At 42.9% G+C, this 21541-nt stretch overlaps 1 protein-coding gene across 1 annotated transcript in view; it reads right to left on the bottom strand.

Annotated features, from left to right (window-relative positions):
- LOC144606213 (LIM domain kinase 1-like) overlaps positions 1–21541 on the bottom strand; it is a 53349-nt gene that overhangs the window by 30411 nt on the left and 1397 nt on the right. The window contains exons 3-4 of the mRNA XM_078422100.1: positions 582–720; positions 365–474 (exon numbers count right to left, since the gene is read on the bottom strand). Coding sequence (XP_078278226.1) covers positions 365–474; positions 582–720 — 249 coding nt within the window. The remainder of the gene's footprint in view (positions 1–364; positions 475–581; positions 721–21541) is intronic.

Below are 21541 nucleotides of genomic sequence, written 5' to 3'. Positions count from 1 at the left end.
TCTCATGGAATGTTTGTAATGCCAATTCAATTCACAGCGGAGGAACGCGGAATCGGGTTTCACCACATCAGGAAGTACTTAAAACTACTACAAGTTTTCAGTGCTGAACACTGTCACTGGGAGACTGTCTGCGCTCGACAGACAAACCCCATCCAGTCAGTATAAAAGCCTCAGCCTTTCCATGCACTTCTCTCAGAGTCTACAAAGTACTGATAAATCTATCACAGAAGAACAAATAAGTAGGCCATCGTAAAAATAAGGGCACAGGAAGACAATGCTGGCCTCCCCATGAAATCACACATCATAACAAACCAAATGCAAGCGACAATGACTGTGGGTGTAATGTGTCCACACCAGTACTTACCAATAGAGCTTGGAGCGCTCTACCAATGCATAAGTGTCACCATCTCCAATAAAGGCACTGCACTTCAGGCATGTAAAGCATTCTGGGTGATACTTGTGTTCCCCAGCGACCTGGAGAAGAAATAACAAAGATTCTGTGAGCCAGTTAGTTCGCAAGCTGTTGCCCTCTGTGGCTGACACTTTCTCTGCCCAGCCCCTTCCCGGTACATGGCCCTTACCATGATCAGCCCTTTGGTGATCTTCTCGCAGCAGCCATGGCACAGTTCCCCAAAGCGAGCCCAGTAGTCCTTCTTGCAGTAGAGCCGGCCCTCCTTCTCGTAGTACCAATGGGTGAGCGAAATGTTACACTCGCAACACCTGTAGAAGCAGAGACCAGGGGTGTTAGCGAAGAGCAGAGTGGTGGGCCTAGCCCCACTCGTACTCTCCTCGTTTCCAACCCTAGTTACCACTCACACACACTCTTATCAGCCAGCTCAAGCTAGAGGCCTGATCTGGGGTAACACCTCACTAAAACACACGCAGAACACACTAAACCGCAGCTCAGTTATACAGGATGCATGCAAGAATCAGACGTGTGGTAAACAGACTGAGCAACCTCAGGCACTGCTCAGGTGATGAGGTCAAAGTGCCTCCAGCCACATGGGTAGAGTAGGTGAGAAGGCTTCACTGTCAAAGACATACTCTGCAGCTCAAGGCAGGAAACCAAAGAAGCATGCAACTTAAAGGAGAGAATGCTCAGCTCTTGCTGTGGGAGGGAGAGCCATAGATGTGCCTGGGAGTCAATGACAGAAGAAAATGGAGGGAACCCAAGAGAAACTTCCCACAGGATGATGGAAATCATTAAAGTCCCATTGGTCCATTCTACTAAACAATTTAGATTTAGGAAGCAAACGCAGATGCTGGTTTACACCAAAGATAGATAAAATGCTGGAGTAACTCAGTGGGACAGGCAGTATCGCCAGAGAGAAGGAATGGTTGACGTTTCCGTTAGAGTTCAGACGCTGAAGAGTGCAATGTCACCCATGCCTTCTCCAGAGATGCTGCCTGTCCCGCTGAGTTACACCAGCATTGTGTCTAATTTAGGTTTCAATACTGATGCAACTGAATCCAAATAGAATTCAAGATACAACTCTTCCTACTTGTGCCTTTTGACACAGGGATGGATGAATGATAGCACCCACTGTATCTTGCTGACAAACTACCATTGCTGCAGCTCCTGCCTCTATCCCCGCCCCTCCCCTCCCTCTGACTGACTGAAGCAGTCACTGCAGCTGCATCTCCTGGTTAAACACCCCGCACAGGCAACAAGTCAGAAGGTTGGGGATTAGCAGCGATTCATCCAGACAAAGACCACTGCAAAGCTTTGATCTGATTCCCTGCGGCCCAAGAGCAGCCAGAAGCCCTCGCGTTCGTTCTCCCAGCCACTCATTTATCAGACAACAGCTTGTCGATGGAAGCAGTGTTACACAAAGCCTCAGTTAATTTCAGAGATCCCTCGGTAATCAGATCCCTTCAGATAATACAACACAGCTCTGACCCATGACCTCTGGACCATTTGGCATCTTTGAAGTCACTGCAACCCACTTCCCTTGCCCTCCATTTGCAGTCTGCGACACTCGCCAGCCGACTATATAAATGCACAGCGTGGATGAGAAAGTTTGTGCAGTGCAAGGAACACTGAGGTACATAAACATGTTGGAAGATTGCACTGAGTTTTTAATTTAAAACATTTCTTGCATTCAAGTTGGGCTACCACCATTTAGGAAAGACAAAAACAATTTACTGGAAATATTTCCAGGAATAAAGGTGTCAAGTACAAAGTTAGACAGGAAAGGCTGTGCAAATAGTATGGTCATCTATATACTAAAACTCGTTTGTCATCTTGTTAGTGACTGAACTTCAGCCAAAACGGTACACGATAGCGTGACAATTTTAGGCCCACCTTACTCACCATTGTCACTTGTGATAATGCAAGTAGTTTTATTGAAATCGGTCTTACATTTTTAAAGTTATTCACATTTTAAAGTTTAAATGGAGGGAGGGGGGAGGGAGGGTTGAGGAGAGAGGGGGGGGGGGGGGGGGGGGAGGACAGGGTGCTGCACCAATCCAGGAAAGGTTAGGGCCCAACGGGTCCACTTGGTCTAGTTGACACTAAAAGCTGAGAGGAGATTTGATAGAGGGGATGTAAGATCATTATGTGTTTAGATAGATATAATGCTCCCAGGAGCAGAGCAAGGACCAAAGAACAAAAAATTAAAGGAAATGGAAAAAACCATCCTAATCTCACTGCCTGGAAATGTGATAGAACACGAGTCAAAATTATCTTTCAGAAGGAAATTGGTTAAGCAATGAACAGAAAATAATTTGCTAGGTGACAGTGACAAAAGGAGATACAAGATAGTTTAGATTTCTCTGGAGTCAGAGTCTTAAAGTGCAGAAACAGGCCCTGCAACCCAACTTGCCAATGGTGACCAGGGTGTCTAATCAATACTAATCCCACCTGCCTGCTTTTAGCCCAGGTAGACACAAAATGCTGGAGTAACAGCGGGTCAGGAAGCATCACAGGAGAGAAGGAATGGGTGACGTTTCGGGTCGAGACTCTTCTTCAGACTGATGTCAGGGGAGGGAGCAGGAAAAAGATAGAATGGAGACAGGAAGACTAGTGGGAGAACTGGGAAGGGGAGGGGATAGAGAGGAAAGGAGTAAATACGTCGTATGCAACGGCTGATGGGGTGGAAGGCGAGGACAAGGGGGACTCTGTCCTTGTTACGAATAGGAGGAGGTGGTGCAAGAGCAGAGCTGCAGGATATGGAGGAGACACTAGTGAGAGCCTCATCTATAATGGAAGAGGGGAACCCCCATTTCCTAAAGAATGAGGACATCCCTGATGCCCTTGTATGGAACACCTCATCCTGGGCACAGATGCGGCATAGACGGAGGAATTGTGAGTAGGGGATAGAGTCTTCACAGGAAACAGGGTGGGAAGTGTAGTCAAGATAGCTAGGGGATTTGAATTTTTAAAAAAGTAAATGGGTTTGTCACAAAACTAAAATTTAAAACTAAAGTTAAAACTTGAGTTTAGGGTTGGATGTACAACTATACTCATTAACTCCCGGATCTATCCCCATAATCTTCATGTTAGTAATTCTCTTTTTTCTTTGCTCTCTCTCTATTAGTTTAAAGTCTTTTTTTCCAGCCTCTTTTCATCTTTATTTTTTCTTTAAAAATTTAAAAATTGAAGCTATGTAAGAACTCTATAACCAGTTTGTCGTTTATTATTATTTGTACATATGCTTTAATTAAAAAAAAAAAAAAGATAGCTATGGGAGTCAGTAGGTTTGTAGTAGATGTCAGTCAATAGTCTTTCTCCTGTGATGTCCCCCTTGTCCTCACCTTCCACCCGATCAGCCGTCGCATACAACATATTATCCTCCAACATTTTTGCCACCTCCAACAGGATCCCACTACTGGCCATATGTTCCCATCTTCACCCCTTTCTGTTTTCCAGAGACCGTTCCCTCTGAAACTCCTTGGTCCACTCGTCCCTTCCCACCCAAACCACCCCCTCCCCAGGTACTTTCCCCTGCAACAGCAGGAGATGCAACACTTGTCCGTTTACCTCAACCCTCGACTCCATCCAAGGACCCAGTCTTTTCAGGTGAGGCAGAGGTTCACTTGCACCTCCTCCACCCTCATCTACTGTATCCACTGTTCCAGGTGTCAACTTCTCTACATTGGCGAGACAAAGCGCAGGCTCGGAGATCGTTTAGCTGAACACCTCCGCTCAGTCCATCTTAACCAACCTGATCTCCAGGTAGCTCAGCACTTCCAACTCCCCCTCCCATTCCCAAGCTGACTTTTCTGTCCTGGGCCTCCTCCATTGTCACAGTGAGGCCCAGCACAAATTGGAGGAACAGCACCTCATATTTCACATGGGTAGTTTACACCCCAGCGGTATGAACATTGACTTCTCTAACTTCAGATAGTCCCTGCTTTCCCTCTCTATCCTCTCCCCCTTCCCAGTTCTCCCACTAGTCTTTCTGTCTCCTACTACATTCCATCTTTGTTCCACCCCCTCCCCCAACATCAGTCTGAAGAAGGGTCTCGACGCGAAACGTCACCCATTTCTTCTCTCCCGAGATGCTGCCTGACCCAGAGTTACTCCAGCATTGTCCAACTTTGATTTTAACCAGCATCTGCAGTTTTTTTTCCTATGCTTTTAGCCCATATAGCCCTCTAAAACCTTTCTATCCATATACTTGTCCAAATGTCTTTTATATGTTGTTATGATAAATGTCTTTTAAATATCATTATAAATGTATTTTAAATGTCGTTATAAAAGGAGACACCAGATAAAATAAGCAAAATGACCTTCAAGGCAGTAATAATTTTGTAACGATCTGGCTGGTGCAGTCACTACACCTACAAAACACTACTTCACCCTTGGTTACCAAGGGGACAACATTGGCTGACCTTTAGCCTTGCTCAATATCTCAAGTTCCACTGGACACAGGGAAGAGGATAGATAAGCAAGGATTTGAGAAGTTTGAGATGCGATTTTAAATGAGCTTGCCATCAGTACTTCCATATTTATAGAAAGAGCAGTTATTCATTCCTCAATTAATTCCTGCAGGATGACGGGCAGCAAAACATAACAACCCGCGTCCTATGACTGGCACTGCTCCTTTGCATCTCCTGCCATGTTTGCAAAAGGCCAAGAATGTGCTTAAAGCAAGTTGTGCTGGACATTCACGTCACACAAAGGAAACAAAGAGGAAGCAGACTGGAGCAATGGCAGTAATGACATCCCTGCGTTTGATCATCGCAAATTTAAAAACAAAATTATCCAGCTGCCATTTCATAAAACCCAAATGAGTCTCAGAAGTCAAGATTTTAAGTTTTGATCAAAAACATTCGATGTGCCATTCAAATTCTGCTAAATGACTGCTGCTATTAATTAGAAGGGTCACACAGCCTGCTCCGACTCTTAAGCAGATGGAATATTTGGGACATGTCCATGAGTGGCTACAGAGAGCAACTCTTATTGTGGGCTCCAAATAGACAAAATATCCCTCGAGATGATCCAGTGAAGATGGGACTGGTTATTGAAATCCGGCTCCTAATTTTTGCATGCTGTCAAACACCATCAGCCACCCCAAGAATTTTATTGTCTCGTCTATGTAGTTAGGCACTGCACAACTGACATCAAGAGGCTGGGCGATGAGACCAAGGAGCTACCCTCAAAGTGCACTCCACCTTTTAATGAGACAACAAATTGAGGGGAATTAAAAGAATAAAGCAGAAAGAATATTCAATGAGAAAGAAGCAAGACAATAGATAACAATCAGGTCCAAATAAAAACCATAAGCTGAAGATACATCAGATGATTCACAAAACCTTGATTCAAGCTGGCTACAAAATGATCAATGGGAACAATGTGAACAAGTCACACTGTGGTCCAGAGAAATGGATGCCATTTTAGTCTGTCACTGTTATCAAAAAGGGGCAGCTGTAAAAAAACAAAATTTCACTCACAATTCATCATCTTTCAATGATACTGGTGTTTATTTTGGGATCTAATGGCTGTCTTGCCAAAGATGAAGCCTAGCTAAGAGGATATTCTTTGAAATGTGAAGGAGCTCATCTTCCAAGCTCATTTTTGTGCCATGATGATAAAAACAGAACCACCGCTTTGTGGCCAATTAGCCCAACCACAATCTGTAAACAGTCTGGGTCCCTATTGAGCAGGAGGCAGAACTAAAGTGCACACAAGGGCAGATTGGGCCAAACCATCCCTGTGAAAGGGACAGGGTGACAAGGTCATTGAATAGACTCCATCCGGGCAGGCCCACTTCAAAAATTTTCTCTTCACCTGTAATCCATCAGGTTAATTTGGAAGGTATATCGATAATCTGAGCGATCACTGCCAAAAGGTCACTAAGGGCCAAAGAGATGACAAAATAATAAACAAACTCCATTGTTATAGCGGAGAAAAATATTTCAAGCTTCATAGAGCGAATGAGGAAAACGTACAAATGGAAATATTGTAGCGCCAAAATGCTTCGTCAAAAACAGAAGTGTTTTGCAAAAGATTTCTGGTAGATGAGACCCAAGCAGCTGTCAGCACATCCACCAACACCGAAGCAAAGAGTGTGATTACAAACATGAGACTTGAATCAGAAGAATCCTGTCGGAGTGTCTGGGGATGGGGGTAGCAAGTAAACATAGCACAAAAAGTAAGGAAATTTGTGTTTGGTAGATTATTTCTTTGTTGTAACAATGCTTCTTGGCAATAAATCTTATACCATTGGAAAACCTGTTTATTTCCCTTTTAAATGGTGCCACATTTGTAAGGAACATGCATTTGTGGGATGAGCAGCAGAGCTGAGTATATGGGTTGCGCCCATGAAAAATTTGCCAAATCTTCTCTGCCAATGCCAAACAGCTTATTCTGCTGTTGCTATTGACTCTTGTTTTGAGCTTCTGGTACCCCCAGGTGCTGACAATCAGGTGCCTGATTGGTACCTGATTGGCAGCATCTGTGAGCATGGGCCCTGCTACAGTGGTCAGTAGGTGTCTGCTCCAAGAATCGGCATGCCACATTTGACTGATCTGGATAGGGCCCGTGCGATAGGGCAACTTCAAGCTGGTGTTCCGCAAAACCAAGTTGCGGCATTATTTCGAGTGAGCCCTATTACCATCTCCAAAGTGAAGGCCAAGTTCCATATAACGGGGGATGTCAGAGACAGGCCGCGAAGTGGGCGTCCCAAGAAGACGACACCCGAAGAAGACCGTTTCCTCACCCTGTCAGCACTTAGGAACCGTAGGCTGTCTTCTACAGATTTGCAGTCAAGGTTTGCAGGACGATATGGCCGACGGCTCTCTGCCCAGACAATTCAGAACAGACTGCACGCAGCCGATCTCCGGTCTCATAGGGATGCCAGGAGGCCTGCCATGACTGCCCTTCACCGTCAGGCCCGTTTGCGCTGGTGTCGGCAACACATGCACTGGAACCTGAACATGTGGAGGAACGTTATGTTCAGCGATGAGTCCAGATTCTGCCTACAGCAGTTGGATCATAGGGTCAAAGTGTGGAGAAGACGCGGAGAACGCTATGCTGATTGCTGCACCGATAGAGTAACATCTTTTGGTGGAGGCAGTGTGATGGTGTGGGGCGGCATCTCTCTCACTGGAAAAACAAGGCTTGTCATCATTGGAGGCAATCTCAATGCAGAGAGATATCGAGATGAGATTCTGCAACCAGTGGCAATCCCATATCTCCACAGTCTGGGACCGAACTCTATCCTCCAAGATGACAATGCTCGCCCCCACAGAGCAGGGTTTCTCAGAGACTACCTCCAGAATTTGGGAGTGGAGAGGGTGGAATGGCCTGCCAGCAGTCCTGACCTCAACCCCATTGAACACTTGTGGGCTCAGCTTGGGCGTGCTGTTCGTGCCAGAGTGACCAACACAACCACGTTGGCTGACTTGCGACAAATGCTGGTTGAAGAATGGGATGCCATCCCACAACAGTGTGTGACCAGGCTGGTGACCAGCATGAGGAGGTGCCAGGCTGTCGTGGCTGTGTATGGTTCTTCCACACGCTACTGAGGCTCCTGTTTATTAAATGAATAAATTGTTAAATTGCCAATATGTCTTGTTTCTTCAGACTTCAATCATCCAATCCACCAAACAACACCGAACAAGAGTCAATGGCAGAATAAGCTGTTTGGCATTGGCAGAGAAGATTTGGCAGATTTTTCATGGGCGCAACCCACATACTCAGCTCTGCTGCTCATCCCACAAATGCATGTTCCTTACAAATGTGGCACCATTTAAAAGGGAAATAAACAGGCTTTCCAACGGTATAAGATTTATTGCCAAGAAGCATTGTTACAACAAAGAAATAATCTACCAAACACAAATTTCCTTACTTTTTGTGCTATGTTTATATGTAGCTGAGCTTCGTGGTTAGAGAGCAGCATAGGGTTAACAACGATGGGCAGAATGGAAGGGCAGGCGGGTGCTCCGGTTTCCTCCCACTCCAAAGATGCACATGTTAATTGGCCGGTAAGCATTGTAAATAGTCCCGGGAGTGTAAAATACTGCTAGTGTACAAGGTGATCACTGGTCAGCGCGGATCTGTTTCTGCGCTGTATCTCTAAACTAAATGACTTGGGTATAATTTTGCCTTAGATACAGCACAAGATGAGGAGAGGTTAGTCTTTGATTACCAGTATTTATCCACAAGGATCAAGGTTTTGCGCACCAGCTAATTTCCCTTCTTATCAGACCATTAATCACACTGATGCATAACGGAAATGTATTCAGCGGGAAAAGACGGACAAAGACCGTAACAGTAGGGGAAGGAGGACTGGGTAAGCATTAAATAAAACAGCAATCCCCCCCATCTCCACATTTCATAACCCACATGGGCCCATTCAAATTTACATCTATATTTGGTTCTACACTTTAAAATAAACCTTTGCCCTCTAATAATTGCCCTAACACTTCAATGGTGAGAATTCCACTGGAGTCCAGTATACGTGCATGAGTCAGTGTGTAACTTCAGATGCAGTGCAAATCGGTACAAGTCTGACAATATCAACGATGGAAAAATTACACCATTAATGAAGCTCGATGCACCAGCATCAGGCCAATTTACTCCACATAAAGATAATCATCATACTCTCTTGGCTTGCCAAATATTGATGATACTGTCAGAAGTTTGTGGGTCATATTTGAAATTCCACCACAACCATGTCTAAATGATGAAAAAACCCCAGCAACAGCAGACTAACTGGGAAAAGGCCCAGGAGAAGGGCCAGAGGAGATAGCTTAGTTGTGAGGTATTCAGATGGAGATTCACATTGACAGTCACAATCAACTAACACTACAGACCACAAGTGTGGCCATCCAGTGTTAAGTGAGATTAAAGTTGGGAACCCAACTGCTCACCTGATCCCAGAGTTTGAAGGGCGGACTCTGTAGCAACGGGTAAACATTCTCCGTCCGTAGCAGATGCCGCTCAGTTGTTTCTCTAAACCTTTGTCTAAAAAAACGATTACTGCAGCTGTTTGACCTAAGACTCCGTGTGCAAGCAACACTGCCGATATCCAAAATCAGCTGCCGAAAACGTATCGGAATTGAAAATGACTTCACCAACAGCAACGAGACACAGGCTCGCCCACTTCCTGTTCTACAGCAGGATGCATGTGGGAACCTGTGAATTACACCCCTATTCCAGCCACAAACCCAACAGCCATCGGAAGCACCACTCATTTTTACCCTTCGGGAAAATCCCTGTTAGATATCGAAGTGGAATTGTTTAGAGAAGTTAACAAAATAGGTTAGATCAGTGCTTCTTAAACTATTTCAGTGTCATTCACCCTCGAGTCTTTATCACAAAATTTCATTTACCCTCGACTAAATTTTCTTATGTTTTTTGGTAATTTTTGTCTTATTCTCCCTCGTGTATAATTTTATATATAAAATATTTTGTCACACGAGCAAAAAACATAAATCAACTAATTTCTTGTGTGTTTATTTTATTCAACTTTTTAACATCCTAAAAATATGGAAAGAAATCTAGGAGTGGAAAAAAGAAGTTTAATTACCACTAGAGTTGGAAAATCATTCTATTAGAATGATAAGAAACCATTCCAACGTCTAAGCACTGGGCTTCAGCCCCAGGTGACCCTTTCGGGCTTTGATTACTTGGAAAAGTAATATTTTCTTGGAAAACTAGCTCTAAAAACCATGGAGTATGTGATTTAATATATTAGTATCCAACTAATATAACTTTCTATAACCTCCCCGACAAAACCTCACAATACCACCAAATATCAACTTGCCCTATTTGGTATACTTCTCTCCAGAAGCTGGCTCTTCCAAATCCAGATATATTTTTAAAGTTGAGCATGTGTATTGACATGTATGTCACATGCATGCTCAAAACATCATCACAACATTGTCTGTTGCTCAGTTCTGACTATCTGGTGCCCTCTCATTCTCCCAACTAGGAGTGACAAAAAAAAAAATTAAGAACAGAAAATTTTAAATTTTTTCTAGTTTACATAAAGTAAAGTTAGCAAACAACTGTCTTAGAACTAGATTCTTAGAAACAACATTTTCTTATTGTGTATGTTTACCACAAATAAATGACAAGCAGTATACTTCTACACTTATCATCAATGACTAGGATTTTCCTGTACTCCTGTGACAAGCTTCTCAAACCGAGGTTCAATTTCCTTCTCCAAAGCAACCCGCATTACCGAATCAACATACTGAAGTGAATTGCGTTTTTTGGATTTCAATTCTACCAAGGTCGAAAATCCTTGTTCAGACAGGAAAGTTGTCATCATTACTAGTGGTTGAAGGCAATTGATTTGTATTCAGGGAAAGCAAGTAATCCAATTCAAGTCTTCATAGTACGAGTACATCTCAAAAGATGATTTTTGAGTGAAGTCATAATGAAGCTCCATCAACACTTCTGACATTTCCCCCAAATCTGCTCGCTTGATGTGACTGGTGATAAAAGGATTAACTATCCACATCTAATTTTCTGAAGTCATATCATATCATATCATATCATATATATATACAGCGCGGAAACAGGCCTTTTCGGCCCACCAAGTCCGCGCCACCCAGCGATCCCTGCACATTACACTATCCTACACACACTAGGGACAATTTTTTACATTTACCCAGTCAAATTAACCTACATACGCGTACGGCTTTGGAGTGTGGGAGGACACCGAAGATCTCGGAGAAAACCCACGCAGGTCACGGGGAGAACGTACAAACTCCTTACAGTACAGCACCCGTAGTCAGGATCGAACCTGAGCAAATGATGTCCTTCAGTGTTTTCTCCAGATCAGGTTGTTTTTCTTCCCACTCACACTCTTTGAGGAAGCTTTCCAAATGTGGGAAATTGGAGAAATTGCCTTTACGAATGTTAAGATGCCACATGGTTATCTTCATTTTCATGGCTTCTATTTTCCCCAAGGACATAGAAGATGTAACCTCCTTTACCTTGAAGTGACAAGTTGAGCCGATTCAAATGTTCAAAAATAGAAGTCATGTAACACAATTTGGCCAGCCTAAAATCATTGTTGAAATGCATTGCTTTCACGTCACCTTGCTCAGTAAAAAATCCAGACAGTTCATTCTTCAGGGACAGTCCTCTTTCAAGGACTCTTCCACATGACAACCATCGAACCTCAGAATGCAGGAGGAGAATCATGTGATCTGCAGACATATCATTGCATAGCTCTGAAAACAGCCGACATTTTTTTGCTTGTGGGCGAATAGCATTGACAAATCTCACCACATCTTGCAACAATTCTTCCAGTTCATTTTTCTGGTCATTGCAACAAGTGTTCAGTTTCTTGGCAGCCAGTGCTTCCCGATGTAAACAACAAAGTAAAAAGGTGCAATTATGGGATTTTTCTTTGATGCTAGCAGTGGCTTTGTTTCTCCATCATGGCTGCAGCACCGTCTGTAGTCACAGCAACACATTTGCTCCAAGAAAAACATTCATTTTCCGTGAATTCGTCAAGCTTGGAGCAAATAATTCACCTGTAGTTTGCTCTCTGACTGGCAAGCAAAAGAGATAATGCTCGACAATTTTTCCTAAGCTTTGATCTGGGAAACGACAATACACAATGAGTTGTGCATCATTTTTAACATCCATCATTTCATCAAACTGCAGACCGAAAAATGGTACTTCCAACAGTTTTGCCATCAACTGATGCTTCTGTTAATGATACGGACAAGGAAAAACTTAATCTCAAGAGCAAATACCAGGACCAAAAGAGTGCCCTTCCCTCAAAACTCAAGAAAAATGGAATGAAGAATATATCAAGTACGGCTTTTTCCTTCCCCAAGATGAACTAACAAGCCCTCAACTCAGTGCATGAAAATTGTTAGCAAAATATAGCAACCAATGCTTGGCTCCTTCTCTGATTCCAATTTCCATAATATACAGTTTTGTAATTTTTTTTAAAGTATGGTTAGGACACTCGGGAGCATGGGGAAGGTGGGCCAGTGCATGGAATAGACCGTTCACATTCAGGGTAGGTTTTAAATACAAATTGCAGTTAATCAGCTTCTCACTCTTGACCAGCTGTTGACCTCTATCTATTGAAAACTATGCTCATTTGAACCTCTATTTGCCTATATCAGGGTCATGTGCAGTTGTCAAATCCTTTCCTCAGTCTATTTATGTAAACAATCAATAGCTCAATTAAATACAAGATTGACAAAATGCTGGAGTAACTCAGTGGACAGCCTGCATCTCTGGAGAGAAGGAATGAACAAGAATTTACAATTCTGGTCTTTCCAATCTTGAATCTCTTCAGAGATTCAATTAATATTTCAACATACGCAGCAGGTATTTAAGTCAATTGAGCTCTCTGCCTACGTTTATTAAACTGGTTACACCTTTAAAATCATTCGTGTGTGATGTTGCTCCAGCCACATTCCTTTGAGGCATCCCATTTTTCTTCAGAAAACGTTTTGCTGCATGAACAACTACAGTTGTTGGGTTCAGTTGACAATTACCCCCCAGCTTTGAGAAGTCTGACAGATTCAACACTAGTCCATGTTTCTCTCACTTAGGGGAAAAAAACGGTAATGAGACTGGCCAGTGACTAGAAATTAAACTGCATAATACTGTCTGCGTCAGCATTGTGTAACGGAAATAAGTCAAGCTTGTCCTGAATGAAACATGAAGATGACCATTTCATACGACGTGGAGTCATTTTGCACCACCCTGGAAATGTGACAGGGTAATTCCGGGGGTCACGCACCCTTGCATGGGGGATACACAGGATGACGTCACTTTCTGTGCCTTGCCCCATTGGAGAAGTGGGACCACAGTGACTTGTGATGACTGCCACCGCCACTGGGCACTCCCAGCAGGGAGGGACTCACTCCACAGTAGCCAAACAACTGAAAAAACTGCAGATGTTGGGAATCCACAAAAAAACAAATAATGCTGGAAACAGGCAGGATCGGCAGAAAGAGAAACAGTGTTGATGTCCCAGGTCAAAGACCATTAGAATTGTAAAAGATATCGAAATATCGCAGAAACCATTTAGGGAAGGATAGATGGACACAGGGAATATCAGTGACAAAGTGAGGTCGGGTTAAATGGGTTAATTGGGGAGTTAAGGGAAGATTATACTTCTGTGTTATATGGTGCTAACAGCAGGGCTGTTGGACATGCCTGGCTTGGCCTCTGTGAGAGAATTCTATTAATAGCTTATGTTGCTAAATATAACGCAGACATTGCAGTCAACCAAGCTCTCTGCCTACATTTATTACACTGAAGTTAAACTGACACTGCGATTTTAGCTCAGTTTTTCCTCTCTCCATAATATCGCCTCAGCTGCACGACTTCCCAGTCCCACCATTAACAAAAGCCATCCTCTAATTCCCCCCTTTAACCCATTGAAACCAGACCACACCCTCACACATGGCCTCTTCCTCTCCATTCCTCCCACAACTTAAAACAACTTGGTTTTTTTAAAAATCTCCCTTCCTCATAAAAAGGACTACAACCAAAATGTCAATCCTGCTTCCCTTTCCTTAGATGCTGCCTGACCTGCTGTGTTTGTGTATTTCTTGCCAATGCCGCTGAACGGAGCAGTCACTGGCTGTGGCTGAAGAGATGTTGTCTGGGCTGCCACGTGACCATCTAGAGACTAACCATAAGACACACACCCAGGACTGATCACCCTGCAGTGGGCCTGCCTCGACTGAGGGTGTCTTGTGATAAAAGGCTGAAACACCCAGTGACATTGAGGTACACAACTGAAGATGTGTCTGAATGGTAGCAACATCACCTAGTGGTCACCCCCAAGAACAACACCAGTCAATTGTAGGGCAAACCTTAGGGATTGTAACATCTAGTCCTACTAATCAATTTTATTGTTGCGGTGTTGTGCTGTAATAACTCCGGGTAGTTAGGGGTGCCAGCACTGTACCAAACCCTCACTGCAACCTTTCAATTCCTACCTTCCCCCACTTCAAATAACAGCCGGGTCCGATATCCCCTTCCCACTGAACTGATGACATTCCCAATCCCCGAGCTCCCATCAGTCCTGGTCCGCATACCCACTCACAACCAAAGTATGGAGTGGTCCTCTAGGCTTCACCTTCCCTCCCACACATTAACGGCCCACTATCTCCCAACCACAACAAATGCCAAGCTTCAGCTCACCAGCCCTACAAGCCATGTTTAGAATCCAAGTAAAGGTTTGGCTTCATTTCCACATGATACAGTCCAGGATAGATTCTATTACAAAATATCTGGGACAGAGTGTAACAGCTCTCACTTATCAAGCAATGAAGAACAAAAAGTAATAGACCAGGCAGTGTATAACTAGTGTTACTACAATGCATGCAATATTATAATGCAGGACATTGTCAAACAGAATTGACACTGTACTTTGTTTCAAAGCATCAGATCAGATGGAGAGCTTTGTCGAAAGCAGGATTTTAAGGAGATAAATATCTTCCTCTTTGAGGGAGAAAGTTCCATAGAGTTGGGGTTTAGTTGTAGCAGTGTGAATGGGCCCTGATGCCAATTAAGATCCAGACTAGGTTGGACATTTCAAACTTAGAGGGGATGAGATGCTGGTTGCGCAAGTGTGGGATGGGTACAAAGATGAGAAAAGCTAATGATGGGATGGGTCTACATCGCTACGGAGATGGAAATAATGATGCATGAATGCTCATCACAACAGGATCACTCTTACTCACATTCATGCTGGGCTTCTGTAAAATAGTGCAGGAGGCCAAAGACAGATCAGAGCAGGAGAGGAATTGAGAATGGAAGAGACATACAACTAGAAGGTCAAGATCAATCTTGTGGGCAACAGAGGTATTCCCCAAAGCAATCACCAAATCCAAGTCCCCATTTGTTTATCCACTGTACAGACCGAATTTCTAACATTGAATGAATGCGCTGAATTGAAAGAAGTGCAAGGAGGCATTGCTTCATCTGGAAAGGCAGTTGCGATTCCTTGTACGGTGGGAAAGGACGAGATAAAAGGGCAGGTATTGCACCTCAGTTCCCGTGGGAAATTCAGTTACTAGGGTAATGCAGGATAGAGAAGGAAGAGCAATCCTGGGAGTTGCAAAGGGAACAGTGCTTTCAGAATGCTGAAAGGGAAAGTGAAGGGAGCCTTCTGTTACTTTCACTGTCCATCCCGCAGACTCTGGACTCGCGCACCATTTCAACAATGCAGAATGGTTAAGGAACACTACCACATCTTCCAGATAGGCATGTGCTAGTTCTTAGAACTTGATCTCAGAAAACCAACCTTCCCTACTTGTCAAAACCAGTCAGTTCTGATTTTAGTCATCCACCTCCAGCGGTAGCTCAGTTTTTCTCTCTGCAGATGCACATTGTCAGAATTCTTTGATTTCAGATATCCAATAAGTGCACTATTCTGACTCCAGTATGGTTGCCCTCTGGGAATATGGTTCCAATATGGTTCCTGTTCCTCCACTGTCCTCATTCAACTCTTATTTGCACCTCCGCCAGACAGACCAGCTACAATTAACAAACCTTCAGCACCCTCTCCTGGATAGCACCAAATAGCAATACATTTCCGAGACAGCCTTGGGCTCCATCCTATCACGGACATCCCCATTGTCCTCTCCACCTCTTCCTCCGCTCTGCAACTTAAAATGCACTTTTCCCATATTTCCACTTCTGCTGAAAGGTCAATCGGAAACATTAATTTTATTTCACTCTCCACAGATGCTGCCTCATCTCTCATCTTCGAGTATCTCAAGCACTTTAGGTTTTAGAATCTGCAATTTTTGCGAACGGTTTTCACATAATAAAAAGAAAATTAATGGGCTGTTGTGTAATCTCACACACAACACCCAGCAGACTATCAGTACAATACATACAATGCAAAACACTAAAAAGGATTTAAATTGTAGATTTCTAAACAACAATGACAAGAGTCTTGCAGAACTTATCTATAATAGAGAAATACTATACCACATGCTTAATTTAGAACAGTACTTAACTTAAACTTACAATTGGCAATAATTCATTTTGACTCTAACATCTCAGTCTGGCAGACATGAGGTTGCGTATAGATCTATACTGTAAATTAATCATGAACATCGTTTACACACTAAATTTCCCAACACTATCCGAATGCTCAGCACCATTGCATCACGAAACAGATCAATGCCTAACAGCACAGCTATGATTTAGTGTTATTAGTACTTTGGCATATCTATGTGCAATACATTACCTGCACTCTTGATGCATAGTTAAGTACAATTACCTGTACAGAAAGTTGCACATATGCCAAAACACCACTTGTGCAATGCCTTTATTTTAAAAATAACTCCCATATTTCAAGTATTTTCATCAGCACTTAACTCCATCCATGCAATTTAGAAATTCACTTTAGATGCACTTCAACTATGGACATGATTATGAATATGAAAGCAAACTACAATGCAAATTACTCAGCTTGTGCGAAGACAGGCAAGTAACATTTTCCACCAGAACTGAAAACAATTAAAAGTTTTCAAATGTAAAGGAAGTGGTGAATGGGGAAGGAAAAAAAGTGATATGACAAATTAAAATCACAGGAGGGATGACGACAAGGGTGATTACAGACCAAGAATAGGTCCAGAGAAGGTTTAATGGAACTAATAGAATCATTATTCTAAGCTATTGAACTCAACATTGAGTACAAGAGTGCTCAAAAAACAGGTTATTGAGTCTATGCACTAGCTAACCATGATGCCCAATACCCAGTTTTTGGCCCACTTCCCTGCAGAGTATGGCTCATCCATATACCTTCAGACAGCAGGTTCCAGATTCCAGGGCTCACCCAGTGTAAAAACTCACCTCCCCTCCAATCCTTTACCAAACCATATGCTCGGTGTTGACTGACTTGCCACAGAAGGCAATAGGGCCCTTGCACAGTAGGTCAAAAGGTCAAAGGGTGTGACAGAGTTGCTTAAGCGTTCTGGAGGACAAGCAAATCTCCGGCATACACTCGTCACACACGCAACACGTACGTTCTTACCTGGAAAAAACCGTCAAAATGGTCAGTTTTTGTGCTGCCTGTCCCGCTGAGTTACTCCAGCATTTTGTCTACCTTCGATTTAAACCAGCATCTGCACTTCTTTCCTCCACATTTTGTCCATTCCACTGCAAAATCTCCTCAAGATATGTCTACTTTGAAGAAGTTCTCCTCCTCTCTCCGACGAGAGTTCAGCAACATCCTCTCTCACTGCTCCCCCTCTGCGATTCCACTATATTATTTTGTCAGGCCAAACCCTTGGCCATCCTTTTCTCCTTAACTTCATCCAGCCTGGCTACACTCCCCATCTCCATTGTCTTCCAATTCCAGCATTTAAGTGAGCTGATTTAAATCCCTCCACCACTGGTATCCATAACCTTAAAGGCTTTGCAGGAATATCTTTTGAAATCAAACCAGAGCCACTGCAATTGGTCTCCTGCGTACCAAAGCAAGAAAACAACTGTAAAATATAAGTAAGCTCTTTCTCATTAAGCCCTAAGGGAAGACACAAAGTGCTGGAGCAACTCAGCAGGTCAGGCAGCAACCCTGGAGAACATGGACAGGTGATGTTTTGAGCCAGGACTTTTCTTCAGATCATTCTGAAGGGTTCCAACCCGAAACTTCGCCTATCCATGTTCTTCAGGGATGCTACCTGACCTGCTGAATTATTCTGGCATACGTGTCTTTCTCTGGTATAAACCAGCATCTGCAGTTACTTGTTATTACTAGCCCCAAGGAACAGTGATTTGTGAGTTCTGCAGCTGGTATCTGGCTTATAATGTCATCAAAAGAGCATCTTAAACTTAAATATCATCTTCACCATAGAAAGAGAACCCAAAGAACACTACGACAAATGGCACAAAATAACACAAGGACAAATTAGTCCACCCAATCAATGAGTAAGGGAAGAGAGAATGTTAGAAAGAAGTTGCTGGGGGTGATGGAGAAAATACCAGAGCTCAGAGCACCATATTCCATAAGTCATTTCCAGAAAGGTGGAAACAAAATAGAAAAATGGAATTTAAAAAGTCTGCTTCACAAGGAAAGAAATATTGAGGAATATATCCTGTTTATTTTCAACGATGAGATGAATTATTTACTTTGATACGAAGAATTAAAACAAAAACAGATTTATTTAGAAAAATGTTAACATTCTGCTAAATATCACTGTAAAGAGTTACAAGTGTGCTGATGCATAAAACATAGAAAATTAAAATGCTGCATGTCAAATAGTGTTTTGGCCTTTATTTCCAAAGGAAAAAGAAAAACAGGATTTGAAATAAAGAATAAGAACACTCAGCAGTCAAGTAGCATTTCATAGATTCATAGAGGAATATAGCATCACAGGCCCTTTGACCCATCATGTCCTGCCAATCATCAACAACCTACCTATATTAATCTCATTACAGTACTTCATTTATAGTCTTTTATGCCATGGCAATTCAAATGTTCATCCAGCCCTGTCTAATGTCTCTCTGACAATGACCAACATTGCATGGCCCTGCAGGAAAGTCTCTCCCATTTTCATTATTTCTTGCTACCTTTAATTGCAGAAACTTGTCTTCTACAAGAATGAGGAAGTGTTGTGGATTATACTGGGGTGGTGAGATTGACATGGTTCAACAGGCAGTGTATGCATGTTGTGGTATGTAGCGTGATGTTTGCAGCTGCACTAAGTTTATTCAGATGAAGTTAAGCAGCCTGATGTGATTAAGCACTGTAATTATGTGGTGCCATTCATAAAGATTTTTGGTTGGGACTGAGATGTTGCAAGCTTAGCGGTGATTTTGGCTTCAGAGTCTCTGGCAGATTTCTGGCAAAAAAGTGCGACAATTCAACGGCTGCTGGGACCGAAGATGGTCCTGCTGTACTGGCAGCCATAGTAAGTGCTTGCCTCCAGTACACCGCTTGTCCTCCAGAAGGCATTGCGTGGCAACATTCATTGCGGGTCAGGGGTCGTAACCTCGCCAGCCGTGCAAGAGCCCTATAGGTTTCTTCAGCTTATTCACTGAGATCCATGTTTTAGTACAAACTCAATCTCCCCTTAGTCTCCTTTGTTCCAAAATAAAGGATCTCAACTTAACCACAGCTAAAAGCCTCGAGTCCTGGCAATGTGCTCACGGACCCCCCTACGAACTTTACACTGCGATCACATCCTTCTGTAGCTAAACATGGTTCTACGTGCGAACTGAACAGAAGTATTTCACAGTCATTCCTTTGTACATCTTTGGAATTAAGGAGACTACATTTATAATACTAAATTGAAAATATTGCAAGTAATCAGTTTCATGTTGAAAGACTTTGGGAACACTAGATGGTATGGAGAGGGAGGCAAAAGGGCATGAAATACATTGGAGACCATGGGAGATGATTTGATGACAATGTTAATGAAGGAAACCAGAGCTTTGTGGAGTGAACAGTCCCTTCATAAAGCATTTAAAGACAGCGAGGAAAGTGTGTATAGCAGAGGTAATGTTGCAAAGATTGGAAATGATCCATTGAACAGGGAAAAAGACAGGGATGTGGGAAGATTACAATGGCTCTGGGAGGGACCTGAAATAGGGAAGATGAAAGGAAGGAGTAAGGTGAACCAAAGTTTAGGAAAGTGTCAAAACTGGCAAATTAAGTTTCCATTTCAGCAACAACACGAAGTAAAAATGATAGTCAATGAATCTGAAGTGAAGAACCTGGCCAGAATGAGACCAAAACAAGGAACAATCACTGACCTCATCTCCAGAGATCTTCCTCCATCCTAACCATACACTGCCCTTTCACCTCCTCCTCCTCAAGATCCATAAGTAACCCACCATCTATGTCTATTCCCACCCAACTTTTCCAGTACTTTCAGTTTTATGCCAGAGTTGTAATAGCTAATATCTGGATTTCTTCCAAACCTTGTTTTTTTCTTTTAAAGCATCTTCCTACATCTTCATGGGATCCTGGTATTTATAGAAAGAAACATACCACGCAAAAGTAGGAAAGTTATCTTGAACTTGTTCAGGCTACAAATAGGTGCTGAATGCAATTTTTGATCACTTAATGCAAGGGGATAACTCTGGATGCAAAGATCCCAGAGAAATCAGTAGAAATGATTCACTACCTTAGTTCCAGATATGAAAAGGTTAGACTGGAAAAATTGGGGTTTGCTCATGCAGTCAAGACCCGAGAGTTAAAGGTGTACAATATTTGGACTGGTTTTAGACAGGGCAAATTAATGGTCTGTTCAAAGTCAAGGGTGTGGTTTAAAACTGTTGTGTGTGTGGGGGGGGGGGGGGGTGAGTTTATGCTCCAATGTATTTCACGATCAGGCATCAACTCAATGAGCTCTTTCTGTGTCATAATTTGGAGCATAAACTCACCCCTTCTCTATTTCAAAGCATCGCCAGCAAATGCTCTTATGGCTACAGTGTAACTTCTTCCCTTCCGGTACCTCTGTTCTTCTCCGATCCACATCTCCTTTTCACTGCACATCAAATTGCATTTACTTTGGCTCTTGCCAGATCTGAGCAAAGGGTCAAAGACCCAAGGTGTTAACTTTGTTTCTCCTTCCACAGAGGCTGAAGCACTTCTGGCCTTTTTGTTTTATTAAGAGCTATCGGAGATCCAGCAACACTATCTTGAAAAGGCAGTTGTTCAATTTCACCATTAATACCTTCAAAATCCCGCAGTTGTTGAGAAACAGGATTTGATAACCAACTGAAGCAAGTGTAGTCCATTCAACCCAAAGTTTGCTCCACCTGATCTTGACCTCAGCTCCACCTTCCTGTTTACTCTCCACAATCTGTCCAAGCCTTGAATAACTTCAATGATTCAATCTCCACAGCTCTGAATTAGAGAATTCCAAAGACTGACAGCGTTTGGAGAGGAAAGTCCATATCTCTATAGTGAAATGGCAACCTCTTACTTATTCTGAAACGTTTGTCCCTTAGTTTTAGATTCCTTGCAGTGCAACACTAGGCATATTATACATGCAATTATATTCACTGTGATACATCTACTGTACACCATGTGCCGAACTCTATGTTCTGAGCAGTACTTAAGATTTTGAACAGCACAGCATGTGCTGTGCTGTTCAATGGACAGCAACGTGTAATGAATATGCTACA

This window comes from Rhinoraja longicauda, chromosome 26, assembly GCF_053455715.1.
Source record: "Rhinoraja longicauda isolate Sanriku21f chromosome 26, sRhiLon1.1, whole genome shotgun sequence".
In the NCBI taxonomy this organism is placed as follows: domain Eukaryota; kingdom Metazoa; phylum Chordata; class Chondrichthyes; order Rajiformes; family Arhynchobatidae; genus Rhinoraja; species Rhinoraja longicauda.
The sequence above is the reverse complement of the archived record's forward strand: the minus strand, read 5'-3'. Positions and strand labels throughout refer to the sequence as shown.